The 26,039-nt window shown below is 35.6% G+C and overlaps 2 protein-coding genes across 2 annotated transcripts in view; one reads left to right on the top strand and one right to left on the bottom strand.

Annotated features, from left to right (window-relative positions):
* The window catches only part of LOC136034175 (interaptin-like), a 442,249-nt gene that overhangs the window by 29,601 nt on the left and 386,609 nt on the right, over positions 1-26,039 (top strand). The gene's annotated exons all lie outside the window — the stretch shown is intronic.
* Positions 1-26,039, bottom strand: part of LOC136033629 (neurofibromin-like) — a 214,161-nt gene that overhangs the window by 55,704 nt on the left and 132,418 nt on the right. Inside the window, 2 exon segments of the mRNA XM_065714430.1 lie at positions 11,353-11,539; positions 23,372-23,555. Coding sequence (XP_065570502.1) covers positions 11,353-11,539; positions 23,372-23,555 — 371 coding nt within the window.

Here is a 26,039-nt window from a genome sequence, read left to right as displayed (position 1 = left end):
CCATAAATCTAGGAAAACCTACCACAGTCATTAAACAGGCAAAATCCAGGATAAATGTTGGATGCTGGAATGTAAGATCCGCTAAACAAGAAGCCACACAAGCTTTTCTTGTCCATGAGATGGAGAAGTACAACATAGACATACTCTGCATATCCGAGACCAGAATCTCCGGTTCTGGCTCTATAGTTATAACGGCTCCAGAAACACTACATCAGTTCCACTTTTTCTATTCCGGAATAGAAGATAATTCAGGACTCCATGGAGTTGGTTTCATCATGAACCAAAGAACCAGAAACGCTCTCCTAGAATGGGAACCAGTCTCCTGTAGACTTGCTAGAATCAGACTAAAAGGAAACCCTGCAAATGTGTCCATAATTTCTACCTATCCCCCATCCGTGACGCTACTGAAACGACACAGGATGATTTCTACGGTGAACTGCAGCAGTTGTCTTCTTCTATAGCCGCACGTGATTACTTGATTGTTGCTGGAGACTTCAACGCAAGAGTTGGTCCATGTGACCAGACCACAAGACAAATCCTGGGAAAATTTGGACAGGGTCACAGATGCGAAAATGGGCAGAGGTTGGTAAACTATGCCTTGATGAACCACCTTGTTATCACCAATACCATATTTCAACACAAACCTAGCCACCTCTTAACTTGGCATTCAAATGACGGTGTCACTAAGGCCCAAATTGACTTCATTCTCGTACGCCAGCGCTGGAGAAGCTCCGTGCAGGACTCTCGCTCTTACAATGGCGCGGACACAGGCTCACAGTCTGGATCTGACCACAGGCTCGTCGCAGCAAAAATTTTGCTACGTCTTGCAATCCGAAGAAAAAACAAGTCAAAGGTCGGCTTCGATATCGGTAAACTTCAAGACAAAGAAGTGCGGCAGGCCCTCAATTTGGAACTAACTAACCGGTTTGACGCCCTCAGCTCTGATGAAAACCTAACTCCCGATAAGAGATGGGAGACCTTTAAAACCGTGATGACAGAGACTGCCGATGAGATCCTAGGCCGAGCAAAAATCAAACGACAACACTGGATAACCGCTAGAACCCTGTCAATAGTCGGTGAACGAAGACAAAAGATGGGAGGCCTTAAAGAAGAAACAAAGGAGTTACGCAGACAGGTAAAACGCTCTGTTCGGCTGGACCGCCGCCAAATGTGGGAAGATGCTGCCGAGTCATTAGAGAAAGCAGCACGCTTACATGACACCCGCAAGCTTTACCAGATCCTGAAGGAATCTGTTGGTAAGAAAGCTGCTGTCTCAGAAAGAATCAAAAACAGATCAGGAAAAATCATTAGTTGTCAGAAGGAACGTTCAGCAAGATGGAAGGATCACTTTCAGCTCCTCCTGAACCCATCCCCTTCATCTACTCATGATGCCTTCCCACCTTCCGTCTCTAAAGAGCCTTATGATATCGAGCTGGATACACTGACTAGAGCCGAAATACTAAAAGCTATTAAAACCCTAAAAAACCACAAAGCCCCAGGTGAAGACGGCCTCCCCCCGGAACTATACAAATAATGCCCTGAGGTCACTGCTGAACAGCTCCATGGCATTCTCGACGAAGTGTGGAGGACCAACACTTTTCCAAAAGACTGGAAGACATCAGTCATCCTCCCTTTCTATAAGAAAGGAGACAAAACCGAATGCAAAAATTACCGCGGAATAAGTCTCATAGACGTTGCCGTCAAAATATTCGGGATCATACTCTTGAACCGCTTTAAAGGGGCAAGGGAGGAAAGAACTCGAGGAAATCAAGCCGGCTTTCGACCAGGTAGAGGGTGTACTGATAATATCTTCGCCTTTCGCCTCATTATCCAGCAGTTTGAAAGATACAACCTACCGCTGATCTTGATGTTCCTGGACTTCATTGCTGCCTTCGACTCTGTCACTCGCCAGAAACTTTGGAAGATCCTGGAGAATGACGGAATGCCGCTGAAGTTTGTTGAACTGATGAAGGCATACTATGACGCTTCAGTGAGCCGAGTTAGAATCTATGGGGAAGAAACTGAAGAATTTCTGGTTGAGTTCGGAGTAAAACAAGGATGTGTCCTCTCTCCGACTCTGTTCAATTATTGCATCGATTGGGTGCTTGAAAATGCTCTATCGTCTTATCCAGGAGCGCAGGTTGGACAGAATCTCTCGCTCACTGACCTCGATTATGCGGATGATGTTGGCCTCCTGTCAGACCCTGTAGAAGCCCAAAACATGCTTGACAGCGTTGTGGCCTGGGCAGATCTGATCGGCTTGAAAGTCAGCACAGAGAAAACGAAATTCATGGCTATTAACCACGACACAGGACCATTCCCACTAACTATCAACCAAGTTCAGCTGGAAAAAGTCAACCGTTTCACATACCTAGGCTCCCAGCTTTGTACTGACGGATCTTCCGACGCTGATATCCAACAGAGAATACAGAAAGCGCAGACAGTCTTTGCATCCCTTCGGAAACCCTCCGAAGGTTCCATAATCGCCGTGAAATCAGTGTCCAAACAAAAGTTCGAATTTACATGGCACTAGTCCGCACCGTTCTCCTTTACGGGTGCGAAACATGGTCGGCAAAACTACAACAAGAGAATACACTTAAGGTGTTTGAGCATACTTGTCTACGAAGAATTCTCAGAGTACAGCTACGTGACCGTATCTCCATCGTGAATATACGTCGAATGTGCAATATTCAGAGAGATGTTGTGCTCACTATTAAAGAACGCCGTTTGAAATAGGTTGGGCCATGTATTGCGGAAACCGCCAGAGTACCTGCCTCGCCAAATACTTCTAGTTGAGCCTATTAGCTACTGGAAGAAACGCCAAGGAGGACAGAGGAAGAACTGGTGGAACCTGGCCAAGTCAGACCTTGAACCAATAGGGGGTTTATGAAAATTTGCGTCACAGATGGTCAGCACAGTGGCTCGCCTTTGCAGAGCAGCTGGCACAAGATCGATCAACATGGTCCAAGAAGGTCTCTAAGATCATCGATGCCGGGCGAGGTGGAAACGCCTGATTCCCGCCACAAGTACAAAAGTGCAAGTAAGATGTTAATAATAGAATACGAGTACTGTTCAAAATATAAATCAATTATGATTACTGTTCAATCATTACTCTTGTGCCTTTGTGTCTTTGCCATCGTGTTTATCTTTTAACTATAGTATTAATTATTATTTTATCTTTGGCTATGCCTAGTTAGTCAAGCTTGTCTCACCATGGGCTTAGGTCAAATATATACATGTATGTGTGAATAATAAAATGATTGAACTTGAATATGAACATTTTATCTATTATTGAAACTTGGCACAGAAAACCGATAACTATACAGACGAGAATCGGAATAAGGATTAAAAAAAACTTAAATAATAAAAATAATAGAATAAAGATACAAATACAATAGGGACTAAAATCTATAAACATTATCGAAAGAGCAGGACTACCCTAGGAAACTAAAAAAAAAAGAAGCATAATCTAAGCTTAATTCTGAATAATTCAAATTTGAAATTTAATTAAAACTTTAAGTTTCTTAAAGTTTGAAAAACTAAAGTCAATCAGTTCGTGGTAACGGACTATAGTAAGGAGCGACTCAGCTCAACAATAACCGACACTCAAAAAAACTGAATTTTCATAACAATAGTTAGATCAAAAGAATCGCATTTTAATGCTGATTTTAAATATATCAATTTCATTAAGTTTTACATTTTACCAATCAAAAGTTACGAGCCTGAGAAAATTTGTCTTATTTTAGAAAATAGGGGAAAACACCCGTTAAAAGTCATAGAAACTTAACAAAAATCATACCATTAGATTCACCCTATCAGAGAACTCTACAAAAGAAGTTTCAAACTCCCATCTACAAAAATGTGGAATTTTGCATTTTTTTGACACAAGAATCACGGATGCGTGTTTACTTGTTTTTTTGTTTTTTTTTGTTTTTTTTTTCCCAAGAGTGATCGTATCGACCCAGTGGTCCTATAATGTCGTGTGAGGGCTCATTCTAACGAAAATTAAAATATCGAGTGCCCTTTTTAAGTGACCAAAAAAACTGGAGGGCACTTAGGCCCCCTCCCGGGCTCATTTTTTCCCAAAGTCACCGGATCATAATTTTGAGATAGCCATTTTATTTAGAATAGTCGAAAAACCTATTAACTATGTCTTTGAAGACGACTTACTCCCCCACAGGTCACATGGAAGGGGCTGCAAGTTACAAACTTTGACCAGTGTTTACACATACTAATGGTCATTGGGAAGTGTACAGACGATTTCAGGGGAATTTTTTTTGGTTGGGGGAGGGGGTTATGCGGGGGGAACTTTCCACGGAAGAATTTGTCAGAGGGGGAAGAAAATTTCCATGAAACAATGAAAAACGAAAAAAATACATTCATTTCATTCATGAAAATGAATAACAATGAAAAAATAAATATGAAACAGTTTTTTCAACTGAAAGTAAGGAGCAGCTTTAAAACTTAAAACGAACAAAAATTATCACGCATACGAGGGTTTCACCTCTTCCTAATACGTCGCTCTTCACGCTAAAGTAATTTTATCAACTATTTATTCTACGGCCTTTGTGATTAAGGGGTCATTCTTAAGGAATTGGGACAAAATTTAAGCTTTAATGTAAACAGCGAGGTATTGGAAACCCCCTAAATGGAGGTGAACCCCCTCATATACGTAATAAAAACATACGAATATAGAAGTTCGTTACAGAAGTTAATTCATAAGTCACCTATACTTTTACTAATAAAAACGTTCGTAAAAAATGAAAAGTTCTAGTTGCCTTTTTAAATAACAAAAAAATTGGAGGGTAACTAGGCCTACTTCCCCGTTCTTTTTTTCTCGAAGTCGTCCGATCAAAACTATGACAAAGCCATTTAGCCATAAAAAATAAATTAATATACAAATTTCGTTTTAATTATTCATGTGCAGAGAGCCAAAATCAAAACATGCATTAATTCAAAAACGTTCAGAAATTAAACAAAAAAAAACAAGTTTTTTTTTAAGTGAAAGTAAGGAGCGATATTAAAACTTAAAACGAACAGAAATTACTCCGTATTTGAAAGGGGCTGTTCCCTCCTCAAAGCCCCACTCTTTACGCTAAAGTTTTTTACAGTTTAAAAAGTAGAGATGAGAGAAAGAGTCAAACTTTAGTGTAAAGAGCGGGACGTTGAGGAGGGAACAGTCCCTTCTGTATCTTGATGTAACTTCAAAGCTTAAAACACTCTCATTTTAATTTCTCACCTGCTAAAATTACCCTCCCCGTCCACTTTTTTTCGAAGTTCTACACAAATGGAGAAGAAAAAACAGCCACTCACAGGTTAAGTTTCAGAAATTTTTTTACTATCATTACTACTAATGACGACTTTTCGCAGCATCAAGCAGCCTACACATGCTCCTCCTACACACCACTCTAATCAAAGCTTCACTCTTTACATACACCCATAAAAATTCAGTAGCAGCGGATTTTCTTAAAAATTAGCCACATGGTAAAGATGAATTCTATAATTGTTTAATTCATTCAGGTTTTTTGCAATGTGTTAATATTTGTGATTTGGCAAAATTTATAATATTTAGTTTACCTATTGTTGCTAAAGGGAGGAATATATTAACAGGATAAGCTTGTTTTGGTTTTACTTGGTTGTTTTACATTTGCTGTTTTTTTTCTTTCATAGGCATATATTTTGGGGGTGATACCTGACGCGGGGATGCCATGGATATTCTGTGGTAGCCACAACACTGTGCTGGGTAGAGAATTTAGAGTGGCGAAACCCTATATAGGCCTTTTTTTTTTTTTTTTTTTTTTTTTTTTTTTTTTTTTTTTTTGTGTGTGTGTGTATGTGTTTGTGCTGTTGCATTGGTGATTTCTCTTTTCATGATATAATTTTTTTTCTGTGACCTTTTCCCACCACATTCAAGGCGGCCTACTTTTAGTTTAGCCCCTGGTGGATTGTCAAAGAACCAAATTTTTGGCAACCTATAGACATCCGCAAAACGTGACATGACCATCTTAGCGGTTATTTCATCATGACCCTAGAAAGAGGGATCGAACCCATTTTCAATGATAGACTTTCTGATAAATTATTTTGGATTGAAAATAAAAACAACAACAAGAAAAAGACAAACCTTACCATGATACTGAAAAGTTGTAAATCGCAAGGAGTCACTTCCGGCAGCTTGGAAGTAAATAAAGAACAATTTAAGGTTTACAAGCCCGAAACAAACCAAAAGCGGTCCAATGCGCTTAATTTTTAACCAATATAAGACAATGAAGAGATGGAGCGAAAAGCAAAAACGGAAGTTTGTTTTGAGAGGAGATAAAAGCAGAATTTATTTTCAGCTATCTTAATAATTTTGACAAGAACATGGCTATATCGCAGTGAGTTCCTTTTCTTTCTTTTTAAAAACTTTCCAATTCCACAAAGATGGCCCCATTTAAATTTTTAAATCTATATATACGTTTAGGCACATCCGATTAAATATCAAGGAACAAAGCAACCATTCTGAGATGAAAAATAATTAATTCTAACAGTTTCTAGAAGATTTTAAGTCTTGAAGGTAATAACTAGCCTTTGGTAATAACAGTAACTGATTTGTTTTCTTGGGTTACAATTTTGGTGCCTGAATACTTGGGTACGCTAAAGATTCTCATTGCGTCATTTTCATTACAGTTAGAAGCTACAAAAAGACTGCCTTCGGTAATAAAATTAATTGGTTTGGTTTCTTGAGCTAAGATTTTGTTTTCTCGAACACTTGGTTACGCTAAAGATTCTCATTGGGTCGTTTTCATTACAGATAGAAGCAACAAAAGGATTCCCTTCAGTAATAACAGTAATTGGTTTGGTTCCTTAGGTTGCAATTTTGGTTCCTCGAATATTTGGTTACGCTGAAGATTCTCATTACTTCGTTTTCATTATAGACAGAAGCAACAAAAGGATTGCCTTCGGTAATAACAGTAATCGGTTTGGTTCCTTGGGCTGCAATTTTGGTTTCTCGAATATTTGGTTACACTAAGGATTCGCATTGCATCGTTTTCATTACAGGCAGAAGCAGCAAAAGGATTGCCTTCGGAAATAATAGTAATTGGTTGAGTTCCTTGGGGTGCAATTTTGGTTCCTCAAATGTTTGGTTAGACTAAAGATTCTTATTGCGTCGTTTTTATTACAGATACAAGCAACAAAATGATTGTCTTCAGTAATAACAGTAACTGGTTTGGTTGCTTGGATTGCAATTTTGGTTCCTCGAATATTTCAAATTTCTGTTTAAATCAATTTTTCCTTTAATTTCTGGCCTCTTGAGATTTATGTCCAACAATAACTTTCTACACAAAATCCCCAAACACTAATTTAAAGAAAAATATTTGGTATATAAGTTTCTTTCACGAATATTTAAATATTATATACATATATAAAATAACTCATGATCCAATCCAGTGCTCATTATAGCATATACAAATTTACTATCTCTATAAACAATATTACACTTATGGCAAACATGATATCCTAGAAATGCCTACCCCATAAATTCATGTAAAAAATATATTTCATTCAGCGTATATTACCAAAGGACTAGTAAACCGTCTACCTAGTCCATTCTTTTTCCAGCAAATATTTTAAAGTTTCGCAAAAACACTTTCCTTCAAAGAAATAACCACTTTCCTCTAATTCTTCTATCAGTAAAAACAATAGGAGTTAAATATCCAAGGTATGATGGAATTCAGAATCACTTCATTAATATTGCTAAAATTAGAATCCGAAGAATCTGTAATCCCTTTCATAAATTTACATTCCAAATCCTAGGGAGTTTTAGAGAAAACACATCTGTCGTAAATGTTTCAGTCGTGTCTAAAATCAAATTTGTATTAATATGGAAAAATTGATTTTTTACATCAAATTTTAACATTAGAAATATTTTCATTAGAAATACTTTTAAAATCAGAGTTTAAGTTCCATTTAGTAAACTTTGTGTGCCTTATATTAAAATTTACTATTCTTGGAAGGTAAGTTTTTAGATTAAATTTTCAGGTTTCAGCACTTGGTATTTACCAAGTTAATTCGGATACATTAGAAAAAATGAGGTATTTTTAACTTACGAACGGGTGATCGGATCTTAATGAAAGTTGATATTTAGAAGGATATCGTGTCTCAGAGCACTTATTTTAAATCCCGACCGGATCCGATGACATTGGGGGGAGTTGATGGGGGAGGCTAAAATCTAGGAAAACGCTTAGAGTGGAGAGACTGGAATAAAACTTGGTGGGAAAAATAATCACGAGTCCTAGATACGTGGTTTACAAAACCGGAACTGATCCGCTATCTTTGAGAGAGTTGGAAGGGGGATGGTTAATTCTGAAAAATTAAAAAAATGAGGGATTTTTAACTTACGAAGGAGAGATCGGATCTTAATGAAATTTCATATTTAGACGGATCTTGCAACTCAGATCTCTTATTTTAAATCCCGACCAGATCCAGTGTCATTGGGGGAGATGGGGGGACCGAAAATCTTGGAGAATGCTTATTGTGGAGAGATCAGGATGAAACTTGGTGGGAAGAATAAGCACAAGTCGAAAATACGTGACTGACATAGTCGGACCGGATCGGCTCTCTTTGGGGGAGTGGGGGGGGGGATAATTTGAAAAAATTAGAAAAAATGAGGTTTTTGTAACTTATGAACGGGTGATCAGATCTTAATGAAATTCGATAATTAGCAGAACCTTGTGCTTCAGAGCTCTTATTTGGAATCCCGACCGTATCCTGTGATATTGGTGGAGTTAGAGGGGGAAACGGGAAATCTTGGAAAAAGCTTAAAGTGGAGAGATCGGGATGAAACTTGATGGGAAGAATAAGCACAAGTCCTAGATACGTGATAGACATAACCGGACTTAATCCGCTCTCTTTTCAGGATTTGGAGGGTGTTAATTCGGAAAAAATTAGAAAAATTGAGGTATTTTTAACTTAAGAACGGGTGACCGGGTTTTGAATGAAATTTGATGTTTAGAAGGAACTCATGTCTTAGAGCTCATATTTTAAATCCCAACCAGATCTGGTGACATTTGGGTGAGTTGGAGGGGGAAACTGGAAATCTTGGAAAACGCTCAGAGTTGGAAAATCGGGATGAAACTTGGTGGGTAGAATAAGAAAATGTCGTGGATGCGTGATTGACCTAACCGGACTGGATCGCTCTCTTTGGAGGAATTCGGGGGGGGGGGGTCAAGTGCTTTGGCGATTTCGGTGCTTCTGGACGTAATAAGACGATGAAAATTGGTAGGCGTGTAGGGGACCTGCACAAATTGACTTGATAAAGTCGTTTTTCCCGATTCGAGCATCTGGGAGGCTGAAGGGAGAGGAAAAATAAAAAAAAAATGAGGTATTTTTAACTCCCGAGTGGGTAATCGGATCTTAACGAATTTTAATATTTAGCAGGATATCGCGTCTCAGAGCTCTTATTTTAGATCCCGACCGGCATTAAGCCTCTGATTTTCGTTTTAAATCAATCTATTGATTCTTAGAATTTTGTTAGAGCTCATGCCATATGAACCCTTGGCTCTTCCGACCTCGTCACAAGTGCTGTATGAGCTCTTAGCTCTTGTTTATTTATTTTTTACATTTTAAACATTTATAAAATCAGATTCCCAGTTTTAGCCTAATATGTGACGACAGAGGGATTTCGGATAAAATTGTCTTATTTTGACCCTTCCCCCCTCTCAGGGTCATGCCTGCATTCACCTTTGATTAAACACGGCAAAACGTTGCTGTGATCACAAGATTCTTCGAGAGGAACTACAAACTTTAAACAACATTTTCAGATCCAGATATCCAGCTAATTTACGAATTCTCACTTTTCCGTCCGAACACCAAAGATGAAGCAATCCTTGGAGTGTTGAAAAGTTCCAATAACCCCCTCGTCCACCCAATACACATGTATCAGTACAAATAAACAAATTTAAAAAATGCAGTATGTCCCTATCTATCCCAAAAAAAGCATTTTTAGCGCGCCTTAAGAATCTGATACAAAATGAGCACGTCCATAAGACATTTTTTCATAACATCATTATATTACCAGCGTACAGGTGCAAAGAGCCACCTCTAATTTACTACTGGAATAATAGATTATACTTTCGAGGGCAACTACGACAATATTATTTTGCATTGTATGAACTCCTTTTTATTTCATTCAGTCTCTCATATTCGAGTCGATAGTACCACTTGATTAATTAAAAATAAATAAATAAACAATAAAGCAGATAAATTATAAGAAAAATATAGGAAATTAGGACGAAAATTCAGTTCAGAATTTATAAATATGACTAAAATCATTATCGTCTATTGATGTATTTTTGTCTACTGATTTTATTTTTCTAATTATAAACTTTGGACTGATTAGTTCAGGAATCATAAACTTTATTAAAGTTTTTGACATTTTAAGCTAAATAGTTTTTTAAAATTTTTGTTTGATGGCGAGTACCCAAAAGATCGGTAGGCACATAAAGAATAAAACACAACGAAACGGCAAACTATGAGATACCCTCTCTTTTACTGCTTAAAAAGGGCACTAGAGCTCAAAATTATCGCTCAAGCCCCATTTGAACCCCCTAACCAAGGGGAGCAATGCTGGAAAGGCGTTGCATGTTTAGTCAGCAAGGTGTTGTTCAGTATATCCTTGAATCTGATAGTGAAATGTTGGATCTAAAATTTAAGAATACTGAGGGTACTGGAGTAAATACAGATGACAGAGAATAGAATGGATCCCATTTGAGAATGCAGACAATGGAGGAGATCTAGCCACCCAACGAAGACGATTTACCCCTTTGCCCACTAGTCCACATACAAACTTTCGCTGTCCCCAGAGCCTTCCCTATTATGTACATATGTACGAACATGGATCCCCAGAGCCTTCTACTTTATGTACATATTCACATGATCAGACAAGAACCAGACGGGGAATGAGCGAATAAGTAATGGAGTAAAATTGCCTAAAAAAAATCTATAACATAAGGAATATAAAACTGAGATTACGAAATACGAACATTAAAAAATTTACGAATTATAAAAAAGGATTGTAGAAAGTTTCAAAGTGTCAGATATAACCACCTTACCTTAATTCTTAGCTAAAACAGTTAGTGAAATAAAAACAAAGTAATGAATTCCGTTATTTTCATTCCAAGTGCATCATTAAATGAAAATGCATAAATTTTAACTTTTTACTTCATTACATATTCTACAGAAATTTATTGAAGGTAAAAAATGACTAACGTTACTGATAAATAATATTAGAGGTTAAGCTCATCATTCCCACATCCGATATCAGCTTCTTTCGTGAATATTTCAGCTGATATCAGTGGTCTGTCATTATATTACCTGTGGTTAATATGGTAGAAGCAGCAGCAAGCTCTTGGTATATATTATAATTGGGTAGCAGATATTGAACGGTAAGCTCATCATTTCCACATCTAATATCAGCTTCTTCGCATAAAAGACTAAAGCAAGACATGGCAATTAACACCGCTTCTATATCGATACTCCACATGTACATAAAAAGGACCACCTAAAAATTAATGGGCGTTTATTATCTGGCGTTAATTTCTATATTTATTAAATTAAACTTTATAAAATTTATTTCAATTATTATTCTCCAATTTTTTGACTGAAAGAGCTAGCTTTAATGCCAGAAAATCTTTATAAATAAAATAAAATATTTCATAAATAAAAAATTATAGTAACAAGCCACACTTCGTGTATGAAACGACCTATGATGGGTCCACGGGGAAAAAATGGCCTTTGGGAGAGGGGATTTTCTCCTGGAGGTGGAGCCGGATTTCCCGGCATTAAAAAAACAAAAAAAAATTAATTGTTTTATTTTTAGTTTTTTTTTAAACTGAAAGTAAAGAGAGAACATAAAAACTTAAACCTAATTACGTAAATGAAGAGAATTCCCCCACCTCAACATCTTTACGCTAATGTTTGGATTTTATCCCAATTCATTAGTAACGACTCCCCCCCCAAAAAAGGTCAGTTAATTAGAACATTAAAAAGAGTTTTTTAAGTACAAAATGACAATTAGAGCGTGAAGAATGAGGTGTTTAGGAGAGGGGGGGGCAACACCCTTCATATAACAAAAAGAGTTATAAGTTGTAGAGCTTGCCCATATTGGTTACACGAAAATGTGCCTTGTTTTCGAAAAAAAAGGGAAATACCCCCTAAAATCATATAATTTTAATCGAATTCAGCGTATATGACAACCCTGATGTAGAAGTTTTTTAAGCTCCTTTCTACAAAAATGTGGAATTTTGTATTTTTTGCAAGAAGAAAGATTACGGACGCGTGTTTATTTGTTTTTTTTTTTTTTCAGGGGTGACCGTACCGACTCAGCGGTCTTAGTATGTCGCAAACTTGTTTTTTTATTTAATACTAAATAAAAGTTGTAATATTTTTGCTCCCCATCTGGAGACCTTTATTAACAGGTAAAAACAGTTTTTTCTTTACGTTCGTTATATTATTAAAAGTTTTACTTGTCATTATATTTTCATTTAATTTTAACTGTAAATGGAAAAAAGGGAGTGTGGAGAGATTCAGCCAGCTAACAGAATTTTCACACAGATATCGTTCAGCAAATACAAAATCACTGGTCCCCAGAAAGGATCCATGTGTGAGATTGCCTCCGAAAACTTTGACATGATACACTTGAAAAGCTAGAAGAGCAGTTTCCCCGGTTAGCAGAGGTCAGTCAGGTCAACAGCATAAATATACGTGTACATTTATCAATAAAATTTGTTTCAAAAATTACGTATATCCAATCAGCCAATTTCTGACCAGCCGAGTTTTGACTGAATTTCGACCGAAAGAATTGGATTGACATAAAGGCGGAGCCAAAGAGAAGCGCCCGTTATCAGTATGTCCCCAAATTTTTTAACAAAGAAGACCAGCGTTGCCAATAAGGTACAATTGTATCATTTTTTTTTTTTAGAATTTAGAATTCCTGGGACATTGCAGTATAATTTATAGTACAATCCATAATTGCTACAACATTCAGATTTAATTTGCTTGGTTAAGATTTATACTTTTCAAAACTCCTCCGGTCATCTCTTAGGGAAGTAAGAGAAGCAAAAATGATTTTGTTGAATACAAAACGGGACTAAAATGAAGTTTCCACGAATTAATAGAATCTCTGTGCAAGAATACAACACTCAAAATTAGTATCTTACCGAGGAAGAAGTTATGATTAAAACAAAAAAGATAGCTTAATTTTTAGTTTATTCTTCTTTTTTCTTTATCTGTGACATGGAAACTGACGTAGAATGCTATAGTTGCACCAAAAAGAATATTTTGTGGCACAATTCTTGCCACAAAATCGGTACAACGTATCTCAAAGCTTTGGCAACGCTAGATTAAATAGAATTATGCACAACGACATGGATGTGCATGTGTGGTTTTTTTTTTAGAACCACACAATAGATTTTTTTTAAAGTAGATTCTAAAAAGCATTGTTTAGTTGACATTCAGATTTGATTAGTTTGAGCTTTATTGCTCTCTAATGGCCAAATATCCTTTCTGTTCTATAAATTTAACTTTTTATTCCCTGACGTAAAAAAAGATGTGCAATTTCTTGTCTTGTAGATAAGCATGAGTAACTGAAACAAAAAAAGCTTCATATTTCTAGTGAAAAATATTAGAGTAAAAATTGTTTCTAGAGATTTTTTTTTATTTCTTTAATCAAAACGTAGTCTAAAAACGAATATTGTTTGCTTGACGTTCATATTTGATTAGTTTGAGTTTTATTGCTCCCTAACTGCCAAATATACTTTTATTTTTTTATTTAACTTTCTTTGTATTTTTGGCTGTAAAGAAAAATGTAAAACCACTCGTCTTGTAGATAAGCATAAGTAAGTGAAACAAAACAAGACATAATTTATATTTCTAGCGTACACCTAGAAATGCGTCTCGCTACGTGACTCCCTAAACTCAAACTCCTTCGAAACACGTTCCAGAGTAAGGTTGAAGTCAACGTTTAAGGATTTTGCTTTTCTCAAAATGTTAATACTCTGTATAGAAAGATTTACCTTTCAAAGTGTTTCCCATGCTTTTAGCGACATTTAATAGATAAAGCTCTAAAACTTCAAATCTTTATTTAGAATCAAATTATAAACTCTTAATTCATACTGACACATCGACATGGATTGTAATAATAATTAATTTTGCTTGCTAATCGATTTTTCTATAGGCTACGCTCTGGATATAGCAAAACATTACAACATATGCGTCGAGAAAACAAGCTTTCTTAGAAACAATAAAACACAACTTGAAAAATACCCCATCCCACAATAAATACCGATTTTTTTTTTTACTTGAGTGCCAGGAACACCAAATTAGAAACTAGAAACAAAGATTGTTTTTTAGATTTAGATTTTAGATTAGTTTTTAGATTAAATTTTTTTTAGAGTTTTAAAAATAAGAAAAACTATTTATTTAAATTTGACAATGCTTTTCTTCCGTAAAAATTTAAAAATTAGATTTGTTGATTTTGAGAACATATACACCTTTAAAGGAAAACTGCATAATTTTGTGCTTATGGTTCCACATTTTTTGGCTTAATTTTTGCTGAATTTTTAACACATACCCTTTATATTTGGCACCGGCTACTGCCAAAAAGTTCAAAACTGCGTATAAAGGTATTTATCATTAAAGATTGAGTTGTCAATGTTTTCCTAATTTTAGAATCTGTACGGTTGTATTTCTACTTAAACAAACTTAAAACATCAGATTTTATCTTCACTCATTTCGTCGTCCATTATATACTTTTTTAGCTCGCGGCCAAACTATTGAGTATTGGTGGGATGATTTTTCATAGCTTTTAAAGCTTTGATAATGGATCCGAGCATGCCTGTTAGAAAAATGCTAAAAATCAGCTTAAAGAAATTATCATTTTACTAATCTTTTTGAAGTTCCCTACGGTGCCACCCGCTCTGATTGACAAGCTCATAAACTAAACTGAACTGTGTTTTCAGTCAAATTTCACAGTTAAACAACTATATCATGGTTTACAATAATAAAAATTCTGGCTAAATTCTCAAAGATGCTTCTTGACATCTTAATAAGGGGTAATTCAATAAAAGCGTTGATATCTCTATTCGTTATTGTGACACTTCTAAATTTATTCATGGATGACTTATTAACAGCATTGTCAGAGCGGTACAATTGTACAGTTTTTGATATAATTTAGAGGTCCTGATACAATGCAGTAGGTTTGGAATTTTTTGGTACAAGACAAAGTCTCGGGTACATTACGGTTTTGGACGCTACTTTTCTACTTGGTTATCTGTCCAAATTTTAGTTTACCGAAACTCTTCATATAGCTACTACAAATTTTTAACATCCCGTTTAGATGGTACAAATAGATCTTTTGTGGCATAATTTTCGTCGGAAAACTGGTACAGTTCATTTCGAAGTGTTGGCAACCCTGGTTATCGCATTGAGATGAGATAAAAATATACTAACCCTACGCTAAAGAAAAAAAAAAGAAAGACAGAGGATTCAAAAGAAAAATTTTGATTTTTCTCAAGTTCTGCAGTTGGAGTCAAGTTTGAATCAACGCTTGGCTGCCGCGAATCATCAACTTAAAAGTTCCGAACTTACCCGAGAAAAGGCTTTATATTGAAATGAGATAGAAAAGTTAAAAAGTGAATATAAAAGAAGATACACCGAAAAAAAACAGGAGACATTCATAAGGTACTATTCAAATTTTATTTCGAGTTCCACAGGTGGAATCAAGTTTCACTTAAAAAGCGATAAAAGTATCACTGTAAGATCTTTTCTTTCCTTAAGGTTTAAGCTAAAATACGACCTTAATAAGAAGAGGGGCCATTTCCACGCTATAGAAAAGCTTTGCCGTCTCTGATTTATCACTTAAGAATTCTAAACTTATCTATGGATAAAATGGTATACTGAAGTGAGATAAAAGGTTTCAAAAATCACATAAAAAAAGATTAACAGACAAGGCCGTATCCAGGAAGAGTTTGAGTCCCTCCTAAATGTTTGTCCGATTCGTAAAAACGTAACAAAAATGAATATAAAGAAATTTTTGATGCGTTTTTAAAGTTTATGAACCCCCACCCCATCCCCCGAAAAAGTCCTGGATACGGCCCTGTACAAAGATAAGAAAACACAAAAAGGAAGATTTCCTTGACGTGCTCTTCATATTTTATCGCGAACTCCGCAGGCGAAACCAAGTTTCTTTCAATTGCGATCAAAGAACAAATAGCCTATAATAAATGTTATTTTACGCCATAACAATACACAGCTAGTAACGGACATCACACGATAAGGAAATATACCACAATGAATTATGAAATATAGGAATGAATTAAACTATTCTAGTATTACTATTTACTGCCCATCAATTTAGCTTAAATCGCACAGAATGAACAGCAATATATGCATGAGTATAGAATATGGACGTTGTGTGCCTACAATATGATCAGATCAGCAATGAAATAGATTACAGCAGACTCCGGGATATATTTTAAGGCGAGGATCCAATTATCGAACACTAACAGTGAAGTCCGTCGGAGGACAGGGATAAAGAACAAAAGAAACTATTAATTGCAACAAAACCACAAAAGTTGCAAAGGATATCACAAGACAAGAAAATATAACATACAATAAGATGGAAAAAACATTATCAAAACTTTCCACGTCATTTTCAAGAACTTCATCATGTTAATGCTTCACAATGTGCAGATCCAAGGAAGATAGATAGATACTTTTTTTATCCCTTTCGGGGTGTAGGACAAAAGGAACTAGCATGGCAAAGAGGGGACACCTCTACGTTTTTACTAGCCGGTGATTCTCGAAAATCTGGGCGACGGGTATCAAAGCGTCTGCGGTTTTTTTTTCAAAACGCATCGTAAAATGATGACGCCTTTCAGCACAGCATAAATATATGTAGGAACAGTAGCGAAATGTTCTATATTCTCCATTAAAGATTTTTGAAACACATCAATCTAGATCTCCCTTCATGATTCCACGTCTCCGCGCACGCGCAATGAAGAATGTTTAGCGCATTACAACGGGAATGATCTGATCGAATGCCAAGTAGCAACTGAAACTATTGCTCTGACGCGCTTGGAACTTCCCATACAGCGTGCTACGATGTGTGTCATTTTTGAAGAATCTTTTCTCTAATGTTCACATAGATTCATTCATAAAGGCTTTTACTTTCACAGTCTCTTTCATAAAGGCTTTAGCGAGAATATTATTTGAATCAAATAGTTCGTGGTAACAAACTGTAGTAAGGAGCGACCCGGCTCAATGGTAACCAAAACTCTAAAAAAATAGAATTTTGATACCAATTAGCTACATCAAAAGAATCGCATTTTAATCCTGATTTTAAATATATCAGGTTCATCAAGTTTAGTCTTACCCATCAAAAGTTACAAGCCTAAGAAAATTCGCTTTATTTTAGAAAATAGGGGAAACACCCCCTAAAAGTCATACAATCTTAACGAAAATCACACCATCAGATTCAGCGTATCAGAGTACCCTAATGTAGAAGTTTCAAGCTCCTATCTACAAAAATATAGAATTCCGCATTTTTTGCCAGAAGACACATCACAGATGCGTGTTTATTTGTTTTTGGTTTTTTGTTTTTTTGTTGTTTTTTTTTTCCAGAGGTGATCGTATCGATTCAGTGGTCCAAGAATGTCACGAGAGGGCTCATTCTAACGGTAATTAGAAATTTTAGTGCCCTTCTTAAGTGACCAAAAAAAATGGAGGGCTCCTAGGCCCCCTCCAACAATCATTTTTCCCCAAAGTCACCGGATCAAAATTCTGAGATAGCCATTTTATTCACCATAGTCGAAAAACCTAATAACTATGTATTTGGGGACGACTTACTCCCCCACAGTCTTCTTGGGAGATACTGCAAGTTAAAAATTTTGACCGGTGTTTACATATAATAATGGTTATTTGGAAGTGTACAGACGTTTTCAGGGGGATTTTCTTGGTTTGGGAAGGGGTACGTGGAAGGAGATTTCTATGGAGGAATTTGTCATGGGGAAAGAGACTTTCAATCAAGAGGGCGCAGAATTCTCTAGCACTATTAAAAAAAAACCAATGAAAAAATAAATATTAAAAGATTTTTCAACTGAAAGTAGGGAGCAGCATTAAAACTTAAAACAAACAGAAATTATTACGCATATGAGGGGTTTACCTCTTCGTAATACCTCGATCTTTACGCTAAGTATTTTTAGTAATTTCAACTATTTATTCTACGGCCTTTGTGATTCAGGGGGTCATTCTTAAGGAATTGGGACAAAATTTAAGCTTTAGTGTAAAAAGCGAAGTATTGACGAGGGGGTGAACCCCTCATATACGTAATAAAAACATACGAGTATAGAAGCTCGTTACGTAGATTAATTCGTAAGTTAAAGATAAAGTAACCACGACAAAGTAAAAGTAAAAAAAGTAAAAAGTAAACCACGATAAAGTAACGGTCTTGACGGCTTTGACGGTCTGGGAACTTCCCAAACAGCACGCTATGAATGCGTGTCATGTTTGGAGAAACTTTTCGCTACTGTTCGTATATATATATATATATATATATATATATATATATATATATATATATATATATATATATATATATATATATATATTATTTTATTTCCCAAAAGACACACATAGTGCTAACATGGAGTAATGACAAAAAAAAAGGAAAGAGAACAGATACATGCACTTAAATCTCATAACAAAAAGCACTCAGTAAACTATTTTCACGATCTAGTGTATTCATAAAGCGAGACCGGGGATCTTCAATGACTACAAATGGTTGTGCCAAATTAAACGCAAAATTACGAAAACTAAACGCAAGTCGTCGATTACTCTTCCATAGAGGGATAACTAAGAGGAACTTCTTATAACGGAAATACGGTCGGCGAATTATCTGTTTTTTTTTTTTACTAAAAAATTCCCAAACGGGTGCTAATGCTAGTAGATGGGGCACAGCAAACGCATTGTATATCCTTCCTAGAATTGCACGCTTATACCTGGATTTACATGAAACAAGAAGTCCTCCGCAGTCTTTCACTTAAAAACTCAAGCAGTAGGGTCCTAGTATGCTTTACACTAGAGCCAATTGGATAACCAAGGTAAGTAATACTAGATGAAGGCTTTGAAAGATGCGATCCAGGGCGAATGTTTTCGGCAGATGAACGACCAGTCGACTTCCCTACTACAACAACTTCACTCTTTTCTGAGTTAAATCTAAGACCAATCTGTTTATACTCATATCTTAAAATATCAACATTCTCTTCTATACTAGCATACGTCCTACTTAAATTCAACACGTCATCTGCATAGTTAGCAAGTTAGCAAGCGACAGATCAAGGCCTCTAAAAATGAAACTAGTTACAACCTTTTTTGGGCCTCCACTACACTATTATTATAAAGAGGAGGGGATGAAACACCACTCTGTCGAATACCTTTCCAAACTCTTACACGGACCCGAGACAGTACATAGGCAATAGAAACCGGCACTTTTACAACAACGTACAGTTTACTATACATGTCTCTATATAGACGCACTATTGACCGATTCAGACCACGAGCCTCAGCACTCAGCAACAGCTGGAATGTATTCCTGAATCAAATGCTCGAGAGACCTCGTGCCCAGCCATAATCATCGTTTCACCACTTTCTTCTATTTCTACCAAAACATTTGCAATAATTGTATGGACATGTTCTCGGCTATAACCCTTTTTGAAACGAAACTGATAGTTTGGTGTGGAACAAGCTTGATTAATACCATCTATCACCAACAGTTCAAACAACTTACACAAAATCGGCAAAACAGTAATTGGCCGGTAAGAACTATACCTACTTTTATTTTTCCCCCTCTTAGGAGCAGGGGTAGTAACATCCGCACAAAATATATCTGGAATATATATATATATATATATATATATATATATATATATATATATATATATATATATATAATGAAAAGAGAAATCATCAATGTAACAGTACAAACACAAAAAAAAAGAAAAAAAAGAAAAAAAAAGAAAGGAGAAAGAAGGAGAAAGGGAAAACTGTTTTCCTAAATTAGTGGCTAATATAGACCAGCACTTGAACAAGGCCTTAACCCTACTCATCCATACAACCACATAGGTCAAAAAACATTTTCAACATTTATTTTAAAGCTTCATTTAAGTAAAGTGATTTTTTTCATGTTTTCTAACAGAAATCGACATCTAATTCCTCTTGATTCCCAGCAATGTCTTTGTTATTACTGCTAGGAAAGGGGTAGATAGTGCCCCTCCTATTCCGACAATATTTTCCTAAGTAGCAAACATTTTACATTTGCCTGCCCGGCACACAACTGGTAAAGACAAGGCAGGGCATCATGAGTCTCACCAATTGTTGAGAGGGAGGCAAGTGCTACCCTGAGTTTCATTTCCACTGATTTTTGGTAGTACTTTTCTTTTCTATTTACGTACGATATTCGAATGTATACATATGTATAAAATTTACTATATTTAAACAACACAGGGTCCTGTTGTAAAGGTTGCGATGGCTTTAATCGCAAGACGGTCTAAAGCAAAAATTCCATTCATACGAACAATAACACCCCTTTTCATCCGCAGAAAATTCAGAATTATTATTAAAGTCTTATTTAACAAAACTAGTGTTCATCAAATTTAACTAAATATTCAAATTTTGTCCGAAGTTTGAATTACAGTCTATCATTTTAATTCTTAAGTAGAAAAACAGAAAAAGGGCAACACTACCAATCAGTTTACATTTATGGATATATAGAATTTATCAGCAAGAAATCAGAGGTATATGGAGTCAGTGCCCCATAGCCTATCTTTGTTAGGCCTGGGCCGAAATTCGAAAAACGGCTAAAAATTAAATAAAAACAAATGAGTTTTTAAGCTGAAAGTAAGGACCAAGATTAAAAACTAAAACAAAAAAAAATTATTACGTACATGAATGGGGCTTCTTCTCCTCAACCCTTCATTCTTTACGCTAAAGTCCGAACTGTTGTCTTAATTTTTTAAAATGGACTGCTGAAACAGAAGAGCCGTTAAACCAGAATAAGTTTTTTTTTTAAGCACTGAAGAGCTTTAGCGTAAAGAGCGAGGAGTTGAGGAAGACCAGCCCCTCAAATAGCGAATAATTTATGTTTGTTTTAAATTTTAATGTTGCTCCCCACCTTCCAGCTTCAGTTCAATTGTTAATAAATTCTTAACAAATTCGTTTGAGAAGTTTTGAAAAGACTTGTTGTTTACTATAATTATCAAGCAGACGACTTGATTAACAACATGACTCATTGTCAAGCTATATAAATGCTTTGATCTTTCTAATGTCTAATCTGTGAAGTTTTGAAATAATCTATGGATGAAGTATTACGGCTTATGGTTCAATCATAAGTTCTAATTTCATTTAAATACAGCTCCCCTTGCGAAACCGCAAAACAAAGTTTTGCACTTAGCCTACGGCTATGTCCAGGAGAAGGGTACAATTTTTAAGAGATTCCTTAAACCACATTGACCTACCATAATATAAAGAAAAAGCGAAAAAAATGTTTTTTTTTTTTTTTAATTCCAAACGAAAATTCTGAAAAAAACAAAGTGAATAAATCGAAAGGACAATCGCCTCTCTTGTTCAGCGCAAAAAAAAAATATTGAAGGAAAAGGCCAAAAAAGACATAAAACCCAAAACAAATGCAGAGTCAATGTTAAAAAGAAAAATCAATAAAAAACCAATTTTAATGAAGATAAAGAAAAAGCTTTTTAATGAAAGTACACCAAAAAAGGTATTTTTTCAAAAACTAGAGGGGGAGCAAATCTAGGGGATACAGGCTCCTACCAAGAGAAGTTTCTCTTCAAAAATTTCTGGCAGTGTAGCACCGTTCCACACTCTGTATTTAGTAGCCGTTAGTGATTTTCTAAGGAATTCTGATTTTCTGTCATATATAAGGTGTATTATAAGTTTAATACATAATTTTTACATATCCCCTCGTCAACTCGTTGCACAATATTGAATTAGTATTAAATTAAAAAAAAAAGAACAAGAAGAAAAATGAGACTTAACACAGATAAGCAAGATTTACTTAAAACGAAAAAATACAAGGACAAAAATGGGATATGCATTAGTCATAATCCAAATTACTTTAAACGCTGTACTTGGGATTAGGCTTAATTCAGAATTCACAAGAAGCTCATTTTGACGTATTTATCTACAGAAATACCTAAAAGAAAACAATGTCAAGCAATAAAATTATTTATATAAGAGATGCAGAATCAATATCTTCAAAAGTATTGACTTTCGTAAGAGGAATGGATTGGGGGGGGGGGGTTAGCTAGCAAGAGGTGTCGGCAAGAGATTTCCATGTTGCGACTAGGGCCTGGCAGAGTATTATACTCCAAAAACTTTTGAAACTTTAAGTTAATTCAGAGAAGAGCAGCGTATCATGGACAAATCCATCCATTTGGAAGGATTGATATCCCGAATGTCAGTTATGTACAAAGTATATTAGACAATATGTGTTTGTAAAATATTAGAAAAGTAGAAAAATTACATTTGATTAATCGATTCCAGAATAGTCGGTAGTTGACTGTAGTCATAGCAATAGCTACAAAGTTGTCAGGCCTCATCTTCATTTTTCCGTTTTTTGTAGAAGCTGGCCAAGTCCTATCAGTGCCAAAAATTAATCATTGCAATTCTTGAAGAGGTTGGGTTCAGATTCCTCCCCTCTTCCTCTCCTATTTGGGTATACCAAGATTGGTTACCAATATCGAGGCTACATGGCCAGCTTCAATTAAAAAAGACAAAATACGAGAACGCCTAAAACTTGACAGAGACTAAATTGACAGAGTTTTCTGGTCGCTTTCCAATATTAGAGAGTGTGGTCATTACAAAACTCATAATGATCATTCCCAAAAGCTCACTATAAAGACGACTAATGATTCTCCTTTTTCTTTTTTTTCAAGTTCATTATCGACACCTCAATAAGCAGAAATTTAACAAATAGATGACTCCAGCCAAGACCGTCAGAATCAAAGTTTGATAAAGGATTTAGGCTATTTTCTAAAGCACTAGAGTATATCTGTCGTACCAAAATGAGCAATAAGAATTTTATTATTTAAAAGCTTTTGTTATGGAGCTTGAGAAGACTTGTATAAGATTAAGATAAAAAGGATAACGACCATAAGAAAAGTCCAAAAGAATCATGTTTTATGCGTAATCATGCACATCGCCAGAAATTAGTTACTAATCACAATTAGTGCAATTAGTTGCAATTAGTGCAAGTGCAATTACCCCTTCACCTAGTAACATAGATTCTTTGGTGGCAATATCGAAGGTCCTTGGAACATACCTCAAGTTTAATATGAGCTTGTTTGCAAATGGCAATACTGCTACCAACATTAGCATATTCCCTGTGCCTTTGGAGGAATTGATTTCGACACACCAAAATTTCACGTAGCCATTTTAGTATCTCCGTATAGTTGACTATTTGATGTTGTATCAGCTTTTGGCATATAGAGAAAAGTACCTGGGAACTAAAAAAAAAAATCACAAAAAAATTACTAATTAATCATAAAAGAAACCGAATACAAGACAGCCTTTGAGGCATTCAGACTTGGGAGGGACTGGAATGGGGTAGAGGGCAATTGCCACCTAGGCTTTGAAAAATATCTTTGTGGACTTTTTACTGAGAAACAAAAAAAACATTATAATTATTTTAATTTAAGTAAATTAAAGTAAAAAACTTTATTTTGACAAAATACTTATTTCGGGTATATTCACTTGAAAAAGTCAGCCCTACCCTTAAATTTTCGAGTATTAGCACCATTAATTTCAGCAATTTTTTAGATTCAAACAACTGACAGACAAGTGTTGGCTAGCAGAATTAAAACATTCAAAACAAACCCAGATAAAGTTTAATTTATTCTATTCTAGGTTCCAGTTCAAAAGAAGAAGCCAAAAGTAAAGCAAAGCAAAATTAAAGAGTAATATCGAATCAAGTTATCTCGAGTCCAATGCCACATCCGGGGGGGGGGAGTGACCCCCCCCCCAAAAAAAAAAGAAGTCAATATAGCAAAAATGTAACGAAAATGTATATAAATTGTTTTTATTCAATTTAAAAAATTGTGCTCACCACCCAAAAAAAATTCTGTGTATTGCCTTGCTTGGGCTCAATTTTTAGCAACAGCGAATAAAGAGGTGATAAAATTAAATACAAATTACATCTTTTGTCTTGATAAATAGAGTCACAATTCTGCTGAGTAAACCTAGATAGCATTAACCTGTTATCAACAGTTCGTGGTAACGAACTGTAAGCAAGGAGCGACTCGGCTCAATAGAAGCCGAAACTCTAAAAAACGGAATTTTGATGCCAATAGATACATGAAAAGAATCAGATTTTTATGCTGATTTCAAATAAATAAATTTAGGTTTATCCATTTAGGTTATCCAAGCTTAGGTTTACCCATTATTTGCATTATTGCATAAGCGAGGTACTGACTAGGGGGTAAACCCCTTAATATACGTAATAGTTTCTGTGCGTTTTAAGTTTTGATATTGCTCCTTACTTTCAGTTCAAAAGTTTTTCGTTTTTTTTAATCTCTACGGATTAGGAAAAGAGTATAATCTGACCAAATAGACAAAAAGCTTAAGCTCGTTTCTGTGAGAAAATTAAATTAAAAAAAAACAAGTTTTTCAACTGAAAGTAAGGAGCAATATTAAAACTTCAAACCAACAGAAATTATTACGCATATGAGGAATTTCGCCCCCTCGTCACTACCTCATTCTTAACGCTAAAGTTCGGATTTTGTTCCAATTCTTTAAGAATGACCCCCTGAATAACGAAAGCTGTTTAGTTAGAATAAATAGCTCTTTTGAAAGTACGGCGTAAAGAGCGAGGCATTGAAGAGGGGGCAAATCCCCAAATATCAGTAACAATTCCTGTTCGTTTTAAGTTTTAATATTGCTCTTTCAGTTGAAATAACTTTTTTTTATTTAATTTCTGACCGATTTCAAATAATGCTGGGCAATTCAGCACCCTCTTCATGGAACAATTCTCTTCCCTCATGGAAAACACTCCATGAAAAGATCTTCCCGGGCAACACCTTCCCCCTGACCCCCCCCTCAGAAAAAATCCCCCCTGAAAATGCCTGTATACTTCCCATAACCAATACTACATGCAAGCAATGGGCAAAGTTCATAACTTGCAGCCCTTCCCTCAGGAACTGTGGGGGATTACGTCATCCTGAAAGACATAGTTAATAATTTTTCGACTATGCTGAACAAAATGGCTATTCCAAAATTTTTATCAGGTGACTTTCGGAAAAAATGAGCGTGGGAGTGGGCCTAGCTGCCCTGCAATTTTTTGGTCACTTAAAAAGGACACTAAAACGTTTAATTTCAATTCGAATGACCCTCTCGCGATATTCTAGTATCACTGGGTCGATACGATCACCCCTGGAAAAAAAATAAAATAAACACACATCCGTGATCTTTCTTCGATCAAAAAAATACAAAATTCCACATTTTTGCAGATAGGAGCTTGAAACTTCTACAGTAGGGTTCTTCGATATGCTAAATCTGACGTTGTGATTTTCATTAGGATCCTATGACTTTTAAAGGGTTGTTTCAACTTTTTTTCGAAAATAAGGAAAATTTTCGCAGGCTCGTAACTTTTGATAGGTAAGACTAACTATGATGAAACTTATTTATTTAAAATCAGCATAAAAATCCGATTCTTTTGATGAATCTATTGGTATCCGTTTTTCAGAGTTTCAGTCACTATTGAGCCGCGTCGCTCCTTATTTACAGTTTGTTACGACAAAATGTTTAAAAAAAAACATCCAATGCCACCTAGTATTATCCAGTAGAATCATAAACCCTGTTGTAAATACCCAAATAAGAAAATTTGGGGTGTCTTTACTTTGTCTATGATTTTTGTTTATATATATTTATTGGCCTGAAGAAAAAATACCCATTTTGTCAAAAGGGGACAATAGATAGGCCTAGTTTGTTTTTTA

This window comes from Artemia franciscana, chromosome 12 (genome assembly GCF_032884065.1).
Source record: "Artemia franciscana chromosome 12, ASM3288406v1, whole genome shotgun sequence".
NCBI lineage: Eukaryota > Metazoa > Arthropoda > Branchiopoda > Anostraca > Artemiidae > Artemia > Artemia franciscana.
Note: the sequence above shows the minus strand (reverse complement) of the source record. Positions and strands in the feature narration are given on the sequence as shown.